Raw genomic sequence first — 21,513 nt, 5'->3', positions numbered from 1 at the left:
TTTGAGTAACGCATAGGTCAAGGGAAGTAAGCAAAAGAGGTTTTGCATCTTAGTAATTATCTCTGAAAAAATCATTTATGTTCGTGAAGGACAGTGAAGGTATGATACTGCATCTTTCGCCTCGGAAAAATATACACTGGCTTTTGTTCCGCATGCATTCGTTTAGAACTGTTACATGGATCTGAAAGAGCCACTTGAAGCCCAGTTTATTAGTCCTTTGTTGTGTTTTAGTTACATTTTGGGAAGTTACATAATCACTTAGGCATTTTTTGTGTTGCTACACAGCGTACACCTTTCTGGGCCTGAATACCAGTTGTGAAATCGTCGCGCCGCATGTCCCCAAATAATCATTATCATAAAACAGCATTTTGTCATGGAATGGTCTTATTCATGAGGGCATGCAGAATCAGTGGATTGCATTATACCTCTTATCGTAGTTCTCCACATAGACAAGAGTTGCTTGCCAATCTACAGTGTTGTTACTAGTCATGAACGATTATGGCTAAAACAAAAAATAGCAAGGGTTGGTTGCAGTAACGCCAGCTTCAGTGGTTGCCGCAATCTTTTAAATCACAGAAATTCTGCTTGTTGGTATAACAGCAGGCCAGGGCTAGCAGCATCATCTGCAAATCCATGTTCGCATTTCAAGTGTGCCTTGAAAATGCACACACACATTTGTATCATGTGCTTAGGCATTGAGCACTTTACTGTAAGGCAAAAAACCACGTAAGAGAGGCTGGTACAGTGAATAAACATTTATGTTTTGGTTAGGCGAGGTAAGACAGTTCGTTGAATAGTTTCAATTCCATCTTGTAGTGCAATTCACATTTGTAAACATCTCTGTTTTGCAGGCTGTACTGTAAAGTAGAGGGCCGTTAACTCTTGAAATAATTTTTTCCTTTCCTGCCTCCTCCTCCTTTGCCCTTGCACAGGCCCTTTCGGAAAAATCCAACATGGCCGCCCAGATCCACACGGTGAAGGACTTTGAGTTCTCGCACTCGCTGGAGATGAGCCAGCTGTTTGTGGTGCCCTCAAACGAGGCCATCAACCAGGGCCAAGCATCTGTTGCATCCATGCCGGAGAATGCGGGATTCCTCAACGCCTTTCTCCAGGACGCTGAGCTCCGCCGGGAGAAGTCCATGGGCATCATGAGCCAGCGCTTCCTCATGCTCTTCCTGACCTCGCCCGTGAGTGTCTCTATTCAACGAAATTGCTAGGGAAACTCTGTGAGCCTAGGGAAGTGTTGGGGAAACATTCGGGAAACTCGGAAAGTCTCTGGAAAATTGAAGAAACGTCAGGTAATTGTTAGGGAAACTCAGCATGCACTGGGTAAAATGGGGAAGTGTCAGGGAGCTAGGGAAATTCTCAGCTGCCCGGGAAAATCGGGGAACTTTCAGGGGATAAGCAAATGTGGAAGAAAATAGGGTGGTGTTATGGAATAGTTAAGGGAATTCTCATCAAGTTAGGGAAAAATCGGGCAAATGTCTCGGGATTTTTGCATTTTTCAGACTTGGGGAAATAGACACTTTTATTGAAGTAGGGGAATAGTATGCTTATGTGAATGCGGGAGACTTGATTAACAAGACTGTGTTCTCTACATTTCTGCGTTTTGCTGCTTGCGTGCTGCGACAAGCGACGACCTTTTGCGCGTTCATTCTTGGTATGTACTTGCGTGAACTGTTACGGTGAACTGCGGTTTCTGTTCTCGTGATAAGACATACCAACCTGTGCAGTAAATGCACGTTTCCTTTGAAATTTCGACACATGTTTGGTGTGCCATTGTTACATTGCCTTTGCCCGGTCGTTTTATCACTGTGGTATTGTCCTTGTGTCTCGCTAATAATAATAAGGCATTCTTATTATTAATATTATTATTATTTTCACATGATCGGCCGTCAGCACAAAAACTCACCTGGAAAATGAAGTCTCAAAGGTGCTGCAACATATTGCCTCATAGGAGGGCCAATACATAAAAAAATCTACTTAGACTAAACCAGTCGCGTATGCAGGAATCTATGAGACTAGCGTTTTGATTTCGAAATATGCCACCAATGCCACTGTTGGAATATAAAGCATGTGTTTTGCAGCAGCATTGCATTCCACTAAGAAAGGACGCTCAACTTGAAACGGACTACAGCTTTCATTGTAGGATATCCTACGTCATAGCTTAAAATTTTTTCAACCTACTTTTTCCTTTTTTGTAACATTCTTATAGTTGTGTTAAACAGAAGGAGGGTTTGCTGCAGCCCCAATTTTAACACTTTTTTTTCACTAACCCTCATGACTAGCTAAACATGTCTTAGTGTGCTTGGATTGAGGATTCACAGGTAGTCGTAGTAATGACGGCTGATTGGTCGACTGTGTTGCATGCAGCCAAGGACAGTGAGCTTGGACCTGGCAGCCAAAGTGCTCATTGGGGACCCGACCGTGGACAAGACACAGTCACTAGTCTACAAGAGTAAGTATAGCTCTACGCCCACTCATAGACCGCCTCCCCATAGGACAACTTGACACATGTCACTGAAGAGCTTTAAGGCATCTTAACGGCCCATTGTGCAAACGACCGGCGTTTTTGTTGTTCGGTGCCAGAAATGGCTTTTGTTGTAAAGAGCAAATAAAAAACACATTTCAGTTCGTATGGGAACCAAACCCGAATCTTCAGAGTAGGAACTAAATGGGTTCCTACCACACTACCTCGGCAAATTGCCAGCACCGGAACATGACGTAGCCTAGTGCGTGCAGAACTGATGTCATATCACGTGACGGGTAAACATGATGGCACGTGAGTAGAACAGCTGCAGCCCCGCCGTGGAGAACTCTGATTGTGGGAAAGGTGTGACATAAGGTGTTGCATGTCTGCCTGTCCAAGTAATTCGCATTGAAAGATGGAGAAACGAAAGCGAAAAAAATAGACGTAAAGTAGACATCAAATAGATGTAGAATAGACGTAAAATAGACGTAGTGCTAAAGCAGTCTTTGATACGAATCACCAAGCTTTCGTCTTCAAAGCATTTAAGCAGGCATAAGTGCCTCAAGAAATTTTTGCAGTTTGAGGGTTTTCATTGCGTTCCCTGCTTCGTTGCACATAGACTCAATTGTCTGCATTCAACAACGAATTCCAACCTTGCAGTCCAAAAGACAGTTTCTCTGCCTTAAATGAATGTATTTACTTTATCACTACCGCAGACTTGCTTTGGACTAGGGTTTCTTCTTGAAGCCTCTTGCTACTCGCCGTACTCGTCATTCCCATTCTCTGTCCTTAACCCCAATGTTCGCTTCTACCAATCTGTTTAAATTTGCTTTTTTCCCCCACGCAATAATGATTGAAACAATGCACCCAAAAATTGCCTAAACTCTCGTGGTTCATTACAAGCAAATGTTTAGTTGTGCCTATTTAGTTGTGCCTAGCGTACACTCTTTTATACCTCTTTCTTGTTTCTGCTTTTTGCTGTTTACTCTTTGAATTTTTGTATGGTTAATATTGCTACCACCTTATGCCCCTCCTGCTTGGGCCTCCATGGCCTGCAGTATGTTCTTAAAATTTTTTCTTTTTTCCACCCCCTTGTGCAGCCAAGATACGTCGGCTGTACGACATTGCCAACATCCTGAGCAGCTTGAACCTGATCCGCAAGGTGACCGTAACGGAGGCCCGAGGCCGCAAGAGTGCGTTCAAGTACATCGGCCCGGACATTGGCTCTGCTGGCACGGAGGAAGGTAAGTTTGTCACTGCTCTGCCAGTCACTGTGGTACTTTTTAGATGCGGAGCATCTCATGCTCGGGGCTGTGTCCCCCCCTCCCTCGTGGTCCGCCGTCCGCAGTCTACTGCGCATGCGCGTCTCTTCAGCCCCGTCAGCGTTTGGCCTGACATCAGCGCAGTCCACTATAAAAAGAAATAGTTAGGCGGCGCCCGGTTTCGATCCCACGACTCTCTGGCCGCAACGGGAGGTACGTGGCGCTCTTCCCACTGCGCTACAAACCGAGACGGGAGCATGTGCGACGAACGCGCCTTATGTCCTTCACTCATTCAAACTACGTCAACAAGCTACTGATACAACGAAGGCACGCGAAGCTGAACGTCAACGGAAACGACGAACTGAAAACTAATGGGAACTTCAGTCGACCCCATGGCTGCTTCGCATACTACTCAGGGTTCCCCTACGGGAAGGTGGTGTAATTTTTTTTCTTGTCTCTCTCTTCATGCTTGATCTGTTCCCTCTTTCTCATTTTTATCGTTTTTATTACTGTGCGCTAAGCTTGAGTAACTGCACATTGCATGGGAGTAGGTGCAGTAGTACAGTTGAACGGCGGCAAGGCCAACCTGAGTGCAGGGTGGTATTGTCTGGAATTGCACCTCAGAAATTGTTTCCATGTTAAATGGAAGGGAAAAATTTCTCTTTCTTTCTAAATGCCTGAAGGAAATAAAGCACAACCTTTTGCTCAGAATAGACTGTCGTGATAAGCATAGACCTTCAGAATAGATCTTCGGGGCAACATTGTGTCGGTAATTAATCTTGCAACTCAAAAAGTCTAAAAGACATCCTTTTAAACCGATTTCCGCTTGCACTGAGAACCTTCAACACTCCCCCAAATGCTTTCTCCGCATGTGTCGACCCTCATGCATTGTAACCCTCTATGCGTGCTCTTACTACACACTAAACCTACAGAAAATGGTATAGCGGGAGCAGTTTAGAGCCCTGAGCCTGCTCTCTTTACCCCATGCGGACTCCCCCGCCTTCTCAAGAGGCCCACCTGTCTTAGAACTGGCCACCTTCAAGATTTCACAGGCCACAAGCACTGTACCTTCTACTCCAACTTGCTCCATTTCACCCAGAGTGCTCCTGCCGTAATAAATTCATCTCTCTCTCTTATTTGGATGGTTAAGTGCACAGATGCCTGTAATTTGGTTAAATTAGGTCCGTAAAGACGCACTTTATTTGCCATGTCCCCTCTTTAACGGGGCTTCATTTGTGAGTCGATTCCTCGAAAAAAGAATTACCCCTGAATTTCTCCTGCCTTTGTGTTCTGCTTCTCTGCAGTTTCCCAAATCCAGCCGCAATCGAGGCATTCACTTGTCGCAACAATAGGTTCAACGTTCAAGGCCGCTGGAAAGACAAAAGGTGTGTTGTTGTTGTTTTACTGTGATGTCTTTGATGACGGGGCGAAAGGTTTAGCTTATAGCTGCCGCACAGACCATAGCCAGTGGGATTGACGACGATGGTTGTGGTCTTTCAGTGTTGCCTGACGAGCCAATCAAACTGTCCCCGTCGTCAAACACCCCAAACCCGGATGGGTGCACTGCGCAGGTCTTGGAGCTGCTACAGACGACACAAGGTCTGTGAAACGCCATCACTTTCATTGACCTGCTTGATCTGTTTGCGTGTCTGTCTGTCTGTCTGTCTGCCTCTCTCTCTCTCTCTCTCTCTCTCTCTCTCTCTCTCTGTATGTCTCTGTCTGTCTGCCTGTTTTTCTGTCTGTCCATCCGTCTGTCCATCCGTCTGTCTGTCTGATCTTTGTTGGACCGAATGTAGTGGGGTTCACCTAAATGTTGTCTTTTTTTTTTTTTTTTTTCCACCCATGTCTAACTTTTTTCACATTTGTGGGAGGTGGTCACTCAGCACATTGTGCCTAAGGTGTCTTAGTGCCTTCTTAGTAGCATTGGCATGTCTGCCTGCTGCAAAAAGCTTCTTCTGCCGAGAGCTGTTCTTGTAAGGGGACACTGAAAGGCCTTTTTAAACGTCCTTATGTTAGTCTGGAAAACATTGCATATGTTTCGAGATTTTTACAGGTGGTTTTTTTTTACACTTAAAAAAGTGCATTCGAAGGCACCATTCTTCCTTTAATTGCGCTTCTGTTCAATTTGTGGGCATCAGTCACCCGTCACAACACATTTTCAATGCTGAAATGCGGGATAACAATAGATATTGGGCCCGTTTAGCCATATTGATTGGCTGCGAACGAAAGGTTGATCTCAGATGTAGAATACGGAAAAATATAGCTTTTGTAGACTGAGACAGCATCACGCAGTGTTATAAACGAGTGTGATGTCAGCAAGGGGCGTTACGGCAACCGCAAACGGTGCATGATGCTTTTTTTTTTTCCTTCCGAGCTTTACAAACAAACTACGGCCATTGACCTCCCATTAAGTAGTCAAATAAATGATTGCGCAGGTTGATGTGTATGATACATTAAAAACAACAAGTTTGAGAAATTATCTTCAATGTCCCTTTAATTCTTCTTTTAACTGGGCTTTTCTTTACAATACTGCTGTTTACTTGTTATTCAGTGCAACATAGAATTCCACGTGTGCGGCCATTTCTCTTCTTCCGAGCTTCGCGAATAAAATATGACCGCAGACTTTTCGTTAACTGGCAAAATAAATGACCACAAAAGTTGAGCTAGACCATCTTGCCAAACACGTGTTTGAGGACTTAACTTTAACCCGCTGCGGTGGTGCAGTGGCTAAAGTGTTGTGCTGCTGAGCCCAAAGACGCGGGTTTGGTCCCTGCCGCAGTGGCCCCCCCCCCCCTTTTCCGATGGAGGTGAAAAGGGAAAAATCTCATGTGCCAAGGTTTCAACAAACGTTAAAGATCCCCAGGTGGTCGGAATTTATCCGGAGCCCACAACTGCGGTGTCTCACAGCCCCAGGGGCAGCTTCGGCAGGTTAAACCCACAAAATTTGGATTTAGGAGTTAACTTCAATGTGATTTGGTTTCCTGACCCTTGACCTTGTGCCGTTTCTCTTGTGATTGTGCGCAGTAGACCATCCCAAGCGTGGCGGCTCTCGTCTGATGCGCACCCAGAGCGACGACCTCTCAGCGGCCGGTCAGAAGGGCCGGCGCAAGTGGAGAGGGGCCGCCCCGTTTGCGCGGGCATCATCATCGTCCTCCGCAAAGCCACTGGCCCGACACTCCAGCTTCCACGACATCTGTGAGGTTGCGGAAATGGAGCGGCGCCGCCTCTACTCCGCCGAGGAAGACAACCGCGTGGACGCGTTGATTGCGAACACCTCAGGCGCTGGCGTGGTGGCAAGCGAGGCAGCTCAGCCCACCCTGGAAGGCGGGGCAGGTACGGCTGTTTCACCTAGGCCTAACAAGTGCAGGGGAACTTCAAGCGAACTTCATAAAGGGGGACATGGCTTTTAAAAGAATTTATTTTAATTGTTAAGTAAACTCTGGGAAACTTGTCAGTCTTGCTGCTTTTTCCCCACTGATTTCAAATATGCCATTATTTGTTTAGTTTGTCAATTAGTCCCCAAGATAATTAGAAGTAATTAATCATTTTTGGAGGAACAACAAACAAAACAGTGTATAAAACTGCAATCGTTATATTTGCCAATACTACGAAAACCCTGGTGACTGCAATAAGAGAATCGGTTTTTTGACGCACTGCTTAGGACTAATTTTACAGCTCATTAAACTTTGGTGGCCCATTTCTAAGCCCATTTCAAGCACCAAAGTTTAATGAGCTGTGAAACTAGTTACAAGTGGTGCATCAAAAAAGTGCTTCTCTTATTGCATTCACCAGGGTTCATAGTAATGGCAAATATAGAGTTTTATGACTAGCACTGTTTTATTGTTCCTCCAAAAATGGCTGATTATCTCTAATTATCTTGGTAACTAATTGACTTACTCAAAAATTAATGGCATATTTGAAATCAGTGGGGAAAAGCAGCAAGTCTGGCAAGTTTCACAGAGTTTACTTCACAATTAAAAGAAATTGTTTTAAAAGCCATGTTCCCCCCTTACGGAGTGTTGACACAAATTTTCAAAGCTGAGATAACTATGTAAAAAGCTTCCTTTGTGTGTGGAGATATCTCCCAGGAAATTTCAACAGTAATTGTTCAGCATAACATATTTTAAATTAACTTTAATCTTCGCACGCACTAGAAAGCTCAGAACGGGTACTGTTTCTACATCAGCATGATGCGTGGAGCATCTCGCCCCAAAGTGCCGATGTCAGGGCTGCCATGCTGCTGTTGTTGGTGTCACGTGACAGTTTTGAGACTGACACCATGCTGCCCAGGTGCATGCGACCACGTCCAGTCTGGACGCACTTGCTCACTCTAGTGTGTGCGTCCAGACTCGTCGTGGTGCAATGAGAACAGTGATTGTCAAAAGCGCCGTCCTGTCATGGTAGCCACCTCGGTGTCTCTTTTGTCAAAACCGAAACTGACATGAGTAGACGAGGCTGTAAATAATTATTTATGTTGCAGTGGACCATCTAATGGGCCATTCCATGATTACTGGGCTGGTTAGGCAGCCAAAGCAGCGGAAAGAAACAGAACTCGAAAATTTTGTGTCGGTACTCTTTTAAGGAGACCAAATAAAAATTTAGAGCCCTTTCACTGGTGTGAAGATTGAAAGTCAGTGAAGCTGTATTGGTGGATAGCTATATCGAGTCATGTATGGTGATTACGAGTGAAAAAACAGCGCTAAAAGGACAGGACAAGAAAGGACACAGGACCACGGCGCTGTCCTTTCACGGCTGTGTCCTTTCTTGTCCTGTCCTTTTAGCGCTGTTTTTTCACTCGTAATCATGAACCAACCAGCCCAAATGCGTACCTTATTGCATGTATGGTGACTTTCTGTATTAATGCGAAGCATTCTTTGCAGAGTACCCCCACTGCCAGGACCGTGTAACACCCTGCATTTCCACAATAATGCAGATTTCACGAAACTCCTACCTGTAATCGTTGTAATAGCGTAAATGGAGATAATTGGTCGAACAAAGTTTTGAAAAACCAAAAAAATAAGAAAATATAAAAAAATAGCGAAAATGGCAAACCGTGTAACACCCTGCATCAGGGCCGTACCCAGAAATGTTTTTCGGGGGGTGTTATGAATTTTGGGAAGGGGGTAATTTGGCTGAAAGCAACAGTAAGTATTGTTTACGTGCTGCCTGGAAAAGATTTCGGGAGGGGTTCGAACCCCCAAACCCCCCCTCTGGGTACGGCCCTGCCCTGCATTTCCACAAAAATGCAGATATCGTGGAAGTTCCACCGGTAATCATTGTAATAGTGTAAATAGAGAGAATTCATTAAACAAAATTTGAAAAATAAAAAATACAGGTGTAATGCCCTGCATTTCCACAATAATGCAGATTTTGCGGAAGTTCCACCTGTAATCAAGTAACATAAATGGAAGTAATTGGTCGAACAAAATTTTTAAGAACCAGAAAAACGAAAAATACGGAAAAAAATAAACACGGAAAAGGCAAACCATGTAACGTCCTTCATTTTCAAAAAATGCAGATTTGGCGCAAGTAACACCTGTAATCATTATAGTAGCGTAAATGGAGCTAATTAGTTGGCCAGGATTTCGAAACAGGATGTAATGTGGATTTGCGTGACCACTGGTTTGCCTCCATTGAACTCGATACATAAGCATGCCGCTTAAAACATGGTCACCCAAAGCACAATACCGGTTAGGGTGCGGTTTCCTAAGCCACCCCTTAATGTGCAAGCCTCAATAATGTGCGCCATTGTCATTTCTGCCTGTTTCAGGTGTTACCTCATCGGATGAAGGGGTGTCGTCATGTGCGGTTGAACAGGTGAGAGTTCAACTTTTGGCTTTTTTAAAGGAGCCATGAAGAGAAAATACAACTTCGTTTAATTTGAAAGAACTAGGATTCACTATCTCACTCAGCTCCATTACAGCCACAAAAGATGTTTTTTTAACGAAAAAAAAGCAAGAAGTATTCACGGTGACGTGTTATGAGCAAGAATGACGTCATACGGGCCAACAATAAAACATAATTTTCAGCGCATTAACTGCACGTTAGCATTCAAGTGATGCGGTTAAATGGAACTAGAGGCCCCATTACAGACGTCCAGTCATGTGTCGTCGCGACAGGTCAGTTAGGCGGCCGCCAATCGCACAAACAAGGTTCCGTGACGTCATAGAAAAGTTGCGGGAAATTGGCTAGGGGGTCGCGACTGCTTCACACGTTTTCTTTAATATCTTCGTTATTTGTTCGAAGATTGCGATGATATTGGTATCATTGTTATCGGGACTAAACAGTCTTTCTAATAAACCCAACTTGTATTTTGTCTTCATGGCTCCTTTAACTGCCGCTGTTTGTTGCCTGTTTGTTGCTTCTGTCAGACAAGCTTGAAATGCCATGCGTTTGTGTTGTGTGGTGTTTCATAGAACATCATGACTTTGTTGCCCAGTTAGATATGCCTCAGCGTACAGTCGTGAGCAAAAGCTTGCGGAGCGCAAAAGGGGATATTTCATTTTTTTTTCTTTACCGTTGCAGCCAAGAAACGATTGTGCATGTGTGTCAATGGCTGTGCCAGTCCTAAGTGGTTTTAAAACTTTCCCGCCCACTGGAAAAGCGGTAATTTTGGGTAGTTTAGGAAATCATTTTTTTCCCGGTCACTAAAAAATATCTAACGTGTAAGTGAATGGTATGGAAGTGTAAAAGAGTAACTTTCCTTTGCAATGTTAATTGTTTCGAACAAAATATTTGTGTTACAAAAAAAGAAAGAAAAGCCGTACAGAAAAATTTGCAACAAACAAAAAAATAAGCAAAAGCATCTGTGTTGCTCAAAGCGCCCGTGTGTACGAGATTTCGGCGCATGTTAAAGATCTCCAGGCGGTCAAAATTAAGATGAACGTTATGAACTGTTCGCTCTCGTCAATACAGGCCACTCCCGACACGACGAGCGAGACTGGCGCTGCCACAGCCACTGCAGGGAAGGAGTCCCACGTGATCACCCTGTCGGCAGAGCAGTACATGAAGCTGCTGCAGTCTCTCAACCTCCCCGTCCACTCTAAGCCCATCATCAGCATCCAGCAGGAGGAGGAGGCCAAGGGGGTCGAGACGCCTCCACTCCCGCCATCTTGGTGAGAACCTGCCACCCTTGAAGGAGTGGAAATTTTTCTTATCCTTTAGCAGTGTGCCAATATCCGAACTTTCAAATACGAATTGAATGTTTTCCTTATTCGGAGCGTATTCGATTTGAGAAATGCATATCCGAAAATTTCTGAATATTTGGCAACGACCGAAGATTGCTTCAGCTGTCATCATCGCAGCCTATTTATGCCCACTGCAAGTTGAAGACAACTCCCGTAGACTACTATCAACAGATGGTATCATGTGCTACCTGAATGCAATTCACTCAAAGGGAATGTAAAGGTGGCAGTGGAAGTAAAGGAATTATGCAGAAATTGAGAGAAGATTCCACAAAAGCTAGCGATTTATTAAAGTTAGGAAGTCATTTTTGCTTTATCAAGCCTTGGCTGATCTGCCCTTCAGAAATTTGTGGCAAATTATGGCAAATATTTTGTTCAAGGGACGAGTTATATGTGTTCCACACATTCTCCTAAAGGTGCAACTACACGGTCCCATAATTACCTACGTACTTGCCAATCGGCGTAAGTGTGTTTAGACGTATGCGCTATTGCGCTCAGTGCTGGCGAGGGCAAGCGACCCCATGGCAGGGGCCGTGACCATGACTAGAGACCAAATTGAATTCTCTAGCAGCCGCACCTCAGCATTCCTTTCCTCAAAAAACTGACAGAGCAGTGTTGTAAGATTCTGCTATTATAATTGTGCTTTTTTCTTTCTTTCACTGCAGCAACTGCACAGCAGGACAACAACAGCTAGAGCCACCAACGGAGCCAGCGCCGAAGACAGAGCCAGTGCCACAGATGGCACCAGCACCACAGGCAGAGCCTGTGCCAAAGACGGAGCCAGAGCCAGTGCTCAAGACGGATCCAACGCCACAACTGGAGCCAATGGAACAGCAGGCGATGCAACCAGTACAGCAGGCGGCCGCTGCAATGCTAGCGCCACCACTTGAGATGTCAGCGGCCATCTTGACGCCGACCTTCCAGATCCCAAACTGGTTCATCGAGCAGCGGCGTGAAGACCTGCGAACTCCCTGTGGCAGCGACAGCAGTGTCGACACCGCGGCGTCGGCCGCTGTTCTTCCAGCAGCTGCGCGCAAGCTAACCTACGACAGTGCCCCCACGACGCCGGTGTCTCCCGCCCTGACCAGCGAAGCCAGTTCGTCGTCACCGGACAATTCCGCCGCAGGACTGCCGACGACAGCGACCGTGACGCCAATTACACCAAACTATTACGCTTGCTTCTTTCGGGGGGCGACACCGTCGCCAGAAGTTGTTCCGCTAATGGCCACCGCGCCGACGTCGACTTCGTCTTCCGTCTCGCCGCAGATTCCGATCTTCTCGCCGTCGAACTGCATGCTGGCTCTCTCGCCGGTTGTGCTCGGAGCGGCGCCGAACATGCGAGCGATGTCGGCCATTGCCATTCCTGCGGGAACGAGATTCATCACCACGTCAACACCGGCGGCTGCTCCTCCCCAGACTCCAACTGTGGAGAAAAAGACGGCGGCGCGCAAGCTGACCTTGACCAAGTGACAACATTCCAAGACGGTTAGACCGGAACATGGTGGTGGGAAGACCTTCGGTGCAATTGTGACTGACGCGAAGACGGGGCTAGTTTTGCTTCAAACGAAAACAGTCAGTTTGACGGGGACAACGGTTGTGTCCTGACAAAGATCGTGACTAACGACGTATTAAGCAAGGCTTCCATTTATATAAATCGAGTCTGGTCGACTGCACAAAAGGCAGTAGTTCACACAAAGCTGCGGCATTCCCGAGCAGAACTGGGCTGCTCAACAATGGTTGACTTTTGTGTTTCCCCTCTGTGTTTTTTTTTTTTTTTTCCATGCAAACATGTTGATTTATGAAACATGGTGCCGCATTCGGTCGAGGGGTTAAAGTCACTGCCAACTCAGTGATGGCGCTTCATCATTTTTTTCTGGACCAGTCTGTGTTTCACGATGACAACCCATCTTCCACATAGAATGCAAAATCAAATGTCTGCAAGCCTTCCGAGTGAATGAACTGTTTGTGTGAAAGAAGACCATCTTTATTTTATTGCTGCAGAGCCACTGCTCTGCAGCAATTTGAAAAAATAATGAACTTAGACATGTACTCTGTGCCCTGTGCCCCGACATCAAGCTCTCTCCTACGATACACAGCATCCTGAAGAACTGCACACTAGAAAGTTTGTGGGAAACTGGATATGTGTCTTCTGCTGCTGCGACATCCACCAAGATATTGTCAACGCCTAAATGACACCCTGTTGCTAGGTGTTAGTTTTTCCTGCATTTGGTCATTCGTGAGTGGTTAGTTTTGCGTTTTCATCAACCATGTGTGTGGGGTCTGTACTCGCAGTCCCTTTTGTGGCGATGGTGTGTCTTTTTTTTTCACCCGTGTGACTGAGAGAACATGACTTTTCCACCGTGCTTCTCGCGTCAAGGAACCAACCGTGATGCGTCTGCAAAGCCCTCGGTGGTTGGGACAATTTGTTCCTTCGACGTACCGTTTTCTGTGGTTTCGTGCGTTAATGGGTGTCTTGAATGACTGGCCGTTATGTCTTGAAGCCTGGCAGGAAACAGCAATGGATTGAAACTAGGGATGTGGGTGAGAGTTGGGGACTTTTTTCGCTAGCTGCCCACGGGTTTGATTTTTCCCCATTTAGGGAGGTGGACGAGAGTTGGGGACTTATATCCCTAGGTGCTTACTGGGGACTTTTTCCCTGGGTGCTCCCTGGCTTCATTTTCGTTTCCCCATTTTCCCTTTTTGGTAATGGTTTTGGGATGTGTGCATTCCGCACGGACCACATGATAGCATTCACTTTATTTATTCAGAGGCATCTGTAAATAGTGGGCTTGACAAGCCTCAGCGCTAGAGTTTTTTTCCCTGTTGACGTGTTTGGTTTCTGCAGCAACCTGATTGTTACGATGGATTGTTTGGGTTTTTTCTTTCTGGTTGGTGTGTGTGGTGTGGAGGGTTTTGCTGCTGCGTAAAAACAACCTGTGTCCTTTTCTTCCTTCCCATTACAGGATGTCGCCATTCGGCATGTCAGAATGACTCTCCATCCGAATGAAAGAATAAAGTTATATATTAGGTGCCGTGTTTTTGGCACAGAAAAAAAATGTTCCTGGTTATTTTGTCTTTGCATGGAAGGCTGAGTGCTGATGCGTTCTTTAGATGGATGGCTCACGTAAAGGATTCTGTTGCCGTTTGTACAGGGTGGTACGACGATAATTGGAACAAATTTTTCCTGAGCGAAACGCTGCTCTTTTCGCGCTCAAATTTCACAAAAAGAGCGCATTTTGTAGTCCCTTTGGTTTGACACCTAGAACGACGGTGCTTACCTGTTTATTCTGAAAATAAATAACCATTTTCGCCTATGGCAAAATGGCGGCCGATCTAGACGTGCGAACCAGTGCAAGCTGATCTTGGAATGGCAGCGAGACCTGGGGTATGCAGAGCAAAACGGTTAATGAAGATTCACGCTCCTTCCACCCATCTCATCCGTCAAATTTGGGTGAACTGAAAGCAGTAAGGCTATAGACCAGCTCGTCTAGCTGAAATTTTGGAAGTAGTGAAAGCAGTAAGCTTGCTATAGCCCGCCTGGTCTGGCCGAAATGTGGGCAGTGAAAATTCCCAGCTCGCCTGCTGTAACTTTCGGGGCAGTGAAAGCAATAGGAATGTAACACAGCCGGTTCGGCTGAAATTTTTGAGGCAGTGAAAATGCTAAGGATATATAGCCCAGCTGGTCCGGCGGAAATTTCGATGGCAGCGAAAGCGGTAAGACCAGGTAGCGTGGCGTAAATGATGGTGTCAGTGAAAATGCTAAGTCAATAGGATGGAAATTTTGGAGGAAATGAGGGTGCTATGGGTATAATTTAGCATATCTGAACGAAATTTTGGAGGCAGTGAAAATGCCCCACTTGTGCGGCAGATATTTTGGGGACAACGCAAGCGGTAAGGCCCAGAAAGACCAGCTTAATTTTCAGGGCCAGTGAAAGTGCTCAGCTGGTCCAGCAGAAATTTTGGATGCAGTGAAATGAAAATGCTAGGGCTATATAGCCCTAGCGTTTTCACTGCGCGCCTCCAAAATTCTAGAATTCCAGCTGGACCAGCTCGGTTATATAACCGAGATGGTCTGCAGCTCGAATTTAGGAGGCAGTGAAAATGCTTAGGCTATTGAGCAACTGGTCCTGTGGAAATTTCGGTGGCAGTGGAAGAGACTACAGCCCGGGTGACCCGGCGGAAATCTTGGAGGCAAGGAAAATGCAATGAGGCTGAAATTTTACAACGAGTGATCGAAAGCAGTGCGGTAGGGCGGAAATTTATTTTCCGCCGTACCGCACTGGTACAGCGGAAATTTATTGGGCAGAGAATGCGGTGAGGCTCCAGCCTAGATTGTTCAGCTGAATTTTCGGGCCACCTAAACGGTAAAGGTATAGCCCAGGTCATCTGGTGGAATTTCGGGGGCAGTGAAAGCGGTAAGCCTATAGCCCAGCTAGCTGGTTCCACTGAAATTCTGGGGGCAGTGAAATAATGCTATAGCCCAGAATGTGCAGGTAATTTTTCGGGGCCATTGATAGCGGTAAGGCTACAAGTCCGGCGGAAATTTCGGGTGCAGTAAAGAAGAAATGCTATATAAAAGCTCGTCCGGCATATATCTTCGAGGCAGAGAAAATGCTATATAAATTTATATGGTCCGGCCGCCCGGTTGATATTTTGGAGGCAGTGAAAGCGGTAAGGCAATCGCCCTGATTCTGCAGGGGAACTTTTGGGGCCAGTAAAAGCGGTAAGGCCCAGCTGTAGGCTTGGTCCTGCATAAATTTTGCAGTGAAAGCACTAACGCTAACCCAAGTGGTATGGTTGAAATTCTGTAGGCAGTGAAAATGCTAATGCTATATATAGGTGGAAAACAAAAGCGCTCAAAAAACAGGGACGAAGGAAGACGTAGACAGCACGGCGCCTACCTACCAACACCTACCAACGCCTACCTATGAGCACCTACCAACTAGCCCAACTTTCCGTTCTTCTGCTATATATAGCCCAGCTGGCCTGACTGAAATGTTTGAGGCAGTGAAAGCGGTCACCCGGCGAAAATGCTAGGTGAAACCAGGAAGGTGATAGCCCACGTTGCAAAGCTGGACAAATTGCCTGTCCAGCTGGTTCTGCTGAGGTTTTGGAGGCAGGAATGTGCTCAGGCTGGTCTGGCTGGAATTTTGAAAGCAGGGAAAATGCTACAGTGACAGAATTGGTCCGGCTGAAATCTTGGGGGAAGTGATAAAGCTAAGGCTGTAATCAAGCAGGCGCAGTTAAATTTTGGAGGCAGCAAAAATTCTGGATCTGAAGCTTAACCGGTCCGACCAACATTTTGTGGCCAGCGAAATAAAAAAATTAGTGCCCGTCCACTCTGTGAAAACAGATGACCTGCGAAGCTGCACGCCCTCCACAGGGTTCACGAAACAAAACACGTAAGTTTGATTGTAATTTACGAATGAGCATACTTCCTAGCCAATTACCTGAATTAAATTTGGAAAGATATGTCCGACCTTTAACCTACCGGATAAACGTAGAGCTGTCACTTTCCCTCCCGCGTCGAAGGCATCTTACTTGCTGTTTGTGTAACACATCAACCCAATTCGCTTTACTACTGAGGAAACCGGACCAGTCGCACTGGGCTGTTTGACGGCCACATTTAAACCTCGCGCCAACAAACGCACATATCAGTAAGGGCATGAAACCTTTAGCTGCGCGTGCCCGCTCCCCCTTCCCATTCCTCCACTCCCAACCCGTGCAAGCATAAACCGGCACTCGGTCATGAACGGGTGTTTAGAAGGGAAAGACACTGTCGAACATGTCGCTCTGAAAGCCCTTTAAGCTGAACAAGTGACGTTGGCCCACGTCGGCGTTGCAGTTGCTATTAATCCGTCCAGTTGCTGTTAATCCGGGTGGGATTCGCAGCTACTCGACCAGCTGGAACTTGAGGCAGCAACGATGGCGGCAGCGGCTTTTCGTTGTTTTTGCGCCCATTCGCGCTTCTGTTTGGGCTGACGCTTCAGTGTCCGCTCTTCTTCCTCCAAGCGGACGACATGCGTCCGTCCCGTACCGAGTTAACGCCTCAAAGGCCTGGACCTTTATTCCATAGCGGACACACACGTGGGTGTCCTTTTTTTTGCCCAGTCATAGGCATCTTATTGTCTGTGCAACATAGTTAACCCAGACCCAAACCGCTCGATTGTGGAAGACAGCAGCTAACAGAGCACATTAAACCATATGAGAGAGAGAGAGAGAGAGAGAGAGAAACAACTTTTATTGAATCGAGCTACTACGACGTCTTCTTAGACGCCGTCGATGGAAGTGGTTCCCACTTCACGGGACCCATATGCTTCTCTAGCCGCCTGGCCCCTGGAGATCAGAACGAGCTGGTCTTCCAGGGCGGGGCTCGTTAACAATTAAGGTCTCCCATCGCTCGGTAAGGGTGGATGATGAATGGGGTGGGGTAGTGGGAAAGGTAAGAGGTGGGGGGATTGGCTTGTAGAAATCGCATACTCCAATGACGTGTTGGAGCGTGCCTAACTGAATCTTGCAAAAATTGCATTCCTTGTCGTACCTTTCCGGGTACATCTTGTTTTGAAGGTAAGGGTGTGGGAAGGATCCTGCTTGCATCTGCCTGTAAATCGCTTGCTGTTCTCTGCTAAGCGAGACGCCCACGTTTAAATCTCCCATCAACACAACCGCTATATATGTCATCGGTAGCGGCCGCATTGCTGTGCGTGAAATGCCCTTTCCCTCGGAGTCCCTCCACGCACCCCCACCCGTGGACGCCTAAAGCGGCACCCGGGCATAATTACGCGTGACATACACCGGCGAAGGGAAAGACATTATCATAGAAATGGCTTTCAAGCTGAAGAAGAATTATGTGCTCACGCCGGAGTTCCACCAGGGAAGTTGCTTTCAACCGGCAGGGACCCGCAGCTGGTGGTCGATTTGGAATTTGAGGCGGCAAAGTATGATTGATTGATTGATTGTGGGGTTTAACGCGCCGACGCAACGCAGGCGATGAGGCGCGCCGTAGTGGAGGGCTCCGGATTAATTTTGACCACCTGGGGATCTTTATCGTGCGCCGAAATCTCGTACACACGGGCATTTTTGCTTTTCGCCTCCATCAGAAAAGCGGCCGCCGCGGCCGGGAAACGAACCCGCGACCTCGTGCTCAGCAGCGCAACGCCTTAGCCACTGAGCCACCGCGGCGGGGGCGGCAAAATATGGCCGCGGCAACATTCTTAGGGTTGCCACCTTTCCCCCCCAAAATAACCGGCCCTTCGGGGAAAGGGGGGGGGGCGTGGTATTTAGAAGGTTGAATTTGTGGTGAAAAAAAATAATCCATGTTTTATGACATGCAATGCCGCATGCATTGTAGCGTTTTCCTATACAGAGGAATCAACATAACGTTTGTACTGAAAGTTACTGAAATTTTGGTTATTGCTCTGAATGTGCTGCATTGAAAAGTAACCGCACATACTTCGTCCATTAAAAGCTCTTTGCATCTCGCCCGCACTCGCGCCGCATATTTTCTCCGCTCGCGTGTTTTTGTGCAGCTTGCCGACACCTTGTTGTAGTTTCTGAATTACGCTTATAAAATGCCAAAAAAGAAATAATCGCCGCACAATGGCCGAAAAACTGGCCAATGACGGCCGGATTTAAGTACGAACCGGCAACCGGCCCGCTGTATAAAAAACCGGTCGGGCCGGTCAAAAATTTTGCAGTGCGCAGCCACCCCGCTAGCAGACGACGCTCGCTTTCCTAGCGCAACTCGCAACCGCAGCGCCGCGGTGGCGAGAGTCGCGGCCAGCCGCCTTCTCTCCACGGCCGCGGCGGGGAGATACGGAACTGAAACTAAAGCGTGGCAAACTGTTCGCATGGCGACGCAGTGAAACATCCCCCTCGCGAGGGGCACGATCAAATGCAGAGCATTTCCGGGGGCGCACGAAGTAGTTTGCGTAACGTTAATGTTGTTGCACTTTGGCAACTGCTGACGAGAGAGCGCTCGTCAGCAGTAAAATTGGCAGCCTCGGCGCACGTTGAGTCCGAGAGAGGGGAGAGAGTGTCCTTGAAACGTGCATTGATCGCGCCGATAGCGAAACGTCTGAGCCGGGCATGTCGAGGCAAGCGATGCGGACAACTACGGACGCCAAGAACGGGTGACATCGTGAGTTAAAGAAATGCTCTGCATTTAAAACAGGGCAGTTGGCAACCCTAAACATTCTCGACGGCGGCGGTTACGGCGGCTTTCGGGCGTTTTTATGCCCAACCAGGTGCTGTTGATCCTCCTCAATCATGTGATAACGGCGCTATACGGCCGCTGCATGCCAACCGACTGTGCAACTTGTGAACGTGCCTGTGAAAGACGCATCATTGGTGGCGAGGGGAATAACCATTGTGATAACCATTGTCAAAGAGGGTGTTGCAAAGAGGCGTCAGCGGTGGCGAGGAGGAGCCCCAGAGCGGCGCCATAAAAAATGAGAGGGGGGGGGGGGGGTGAGACACACTGCTTCGCAGTAAAAGGCTATACTAAAACTGGCCCGGCGGTAATTTTTGGGATGGTTAAAGCGGTATGCCTCTAACTCAGCTGGACCAGCGGAAATTTTGGGGGTAGTGAACATGCTAATGCTATCCCAGGATTGTAAAACTGAATTTACAGGGCCAGTGAAAGTGGTACGTTTATAGCCCAGTTGGTGCGGCGGAAATTTAGGCGGCAGTGAAACAGGACAGACTATAGCCGAGGTTGCCCAGTGGAAATTTTGGAGGCGGTAAAAATGCTGATATGGTAGCCCACCTGGTCCGACTGAAATTTTGGGGGCAGCGAAAGCGGTAAGACTATAGCCGAACAGGATCGGCTGAAAATTTGGAGGCACTGAAAATGCTATAGGGCTATAACCCAGCTTGTACACAGCTGAAATTTTAGATGCAGTGGAAGCGGTATTATGCAGCTGATTTTTCGGGGCCAGTGAAAGCGGTAGGCTATAGCCCAGCTGGTCTGGCGGAAATTTTGAGGGCAGTTAAAGCGGTAATGCAGTAGCCTGGCTGGCCCAGCTAAAATTTGGGGGGCAGTGAAAAGGCGTAATTACGCTAAATTGGAGGCAGTGAAAACGGTAAGCGCAGATCCTGCAGGTGAATTTTTGGGGCCAGTGAAAGCGGTCAGGATATAGCCCAGCTGTTGAGTTAAGAAAATTAATATAGCCCCCGGCCAGTTCATGGTCCGGCTGAAATTTTCTAGGCAGCGAAAATGCTAAGGCTATAAACCCAGCTGCTCCAGCGGAAATTTAGGAGGTTGTGGACGAGCTAAGACTACAGCGCAGGTGGCCCGGCGCAAATCTTGGATGCAATGAAAATGCTGAAACAATTGTCCAGCTGGCCAGGGTGAAATTCGGAGGCAGCGAACGGGGGAAGCTTATCGCCCTGGTGGCACTGCGGTAATTTGTTGGCCATTAAAAGTGCTAAGGCTGTAGCACAACCCAACTATATTTCGGCAAAAGTTGTAGGGAGTGGAACTACTAAGGTTATTATAACCCATCTGGTCCGACGGAATTTTCTGGGAAACAAAACTATAAGGATATATAGCCCAGCTGGTCCGGCATAAATTTTGTATGCAGTGAAAATGCTCAATCATAGCGCGGCTGTTCTGGCGGGAATTTCGCGGACAATGACCGCGCTAAGTCTATATAGCCCAGGTACCACTGGCCTACATTTCGGAGTCAGTGAAAATGCTGATGCTAGACAAGCTGGTCCGGCTGAAATTTCGACGCAGTGAAAATGCTAAGGCTGTAGCCCAGCTGGTCTGGCTCAAATTTTTGGAGGCAGTGAAAAAGCTATAGCCAAGCCTGTCCTGCTGAAATTTGGGATGCGGTGCAAATGCTAATTGTATATAGATCAGCTAATACGGTTGAAATTTTGGGGACTTCGAAAATGCTAAGCCTTAATAGCCCAACTGTGTAGCTGAAATTTTGGAGTTAATAAAAATTTTAGCACTATATTCCAGCTGGTCCAGCAGAAATACTGGCGGCAATGAAAGTGGCAAGGCTATATATAGCCCAGATTCTCCAGGTGAATTTTGGGGGCCAGTGAAAGAGGTTAGCCCAGCTGGTCCGGCTAACATTTTGGGGCAGTGAAAATATTAAGGATATATATAGCCTAGCTGGACTGACAAAATTTTTGTCACAGTGAAAATGGAAAGAAGTATATCCCAGCTGACTGGCTGAAATTTTCGGTGCAGCGTAAGAAATAATTCTGGTCCGGCCCGGATGCAGTTTTTGAGGCAGTAGAAATGCAAAGGAAATTCCGAGCCAGTCCGTCGTAAATTTTGAAGGTAGAAAAATGCTAAGGGCTGCTCCTGCGAAAATTTCGGGGCGGTGAAACGAGAAAGACTGTAGCCGAAGTGGCCTACCGAAAATTTTGGAGGCAGTAGAAAATGCTAAGGCTATAGCCCAACTGGTGCGACTGAAGTTTTAGAGGTAGTAGAAATAATAAGGTTAACCCACCAGCCAGCAGAAATTTTGGAGGCAGCGAAAATTCTAAAGCTATATATATCCCATCTCGTCCAGCGGAAATTTCGGAACAGTGCATGCAAACGGTATGACTATAACATTGGTAGGGCGAAAATTTCGGG

The 21,513-nt window shown here is 46.9% G+C and overlaps 1 protein-coding gene across 6 annotated transcripts in view; it reads left to right on the top strand.

Moving 5' to 3' along the window:
• LOC144142771 (uncharacterized) overlaps positions 1-14,106 on the top strand; it is a 43,930-nt gene extending 29,824 nt beyond the window's left edge. For 3 of the 6 annotated variants that reach the window (XM_077674480.1, XM_077674479.1, XM_077674481.1), the window contains exons 7-15: positions 933-1,187; positions 2,374-2,458; positions 3,571-3,714; positions 5,037-5,117; positions 5,233-5,331; positions 6,757-7,065; positions 9,503-9,549; positions 10,648-10,847; positions 11,582-14,104. In XM_077674480.1, the coding sequence (XP_077530606.1) occupies positions 933-1,187; positions 2,374-2,458; positions 3,571-3,714; positions 5,037-5,117; positions 5,233-5,331; positions 6,757-7,065; positions 9,503-9,549; positions 10,648-10,847; positions 11,582-12,386 (2,025 nt within the window). In that variant the 3' untranslated portion in view covers positions 12,387-14,104. Of the gene's footprint in view, positions 1-932; positions 1,188-2,373; positions 2,459-3,570; positions 3,715-5,036; positions 5,118-5,232; positions 5,332-6,756; positions 7,066-9,502; positions 9,550-10,647; positions 10,848-11,581 lie in introns of all 6 variants that reach the window. The other 3 variants (XM_077674484.1, XM_077674482.1, XM_077674483.1) reach the window with 3 other exon arrangements.
• The last annotated feature ends 7,407 nt before the right edge of the window (positions 14,107-21,513 follow it).

This window comes from Haemaphysalis longicornis, unplaced genomic scaffold (assembly GCF_048455015.1).
Source record: "Haemaphysalis longicornis isolate Haplotype H1 unplaced genomic scaffold, Haemaphysalis longicornis Haplotype H1 scaffold_6, whole genome shotgun sequence".
NCBI lineage: Eukaryota > Metazoa > Arthropoda > Arachnida > Ixodida > Ixodidae > Haemaphysalis > Haemaphysalis longicornis.
Note: the sequence above shows the minus strand (reverse complement) of the source record. Positions and strands in the feature narration are given on the sequence as shown.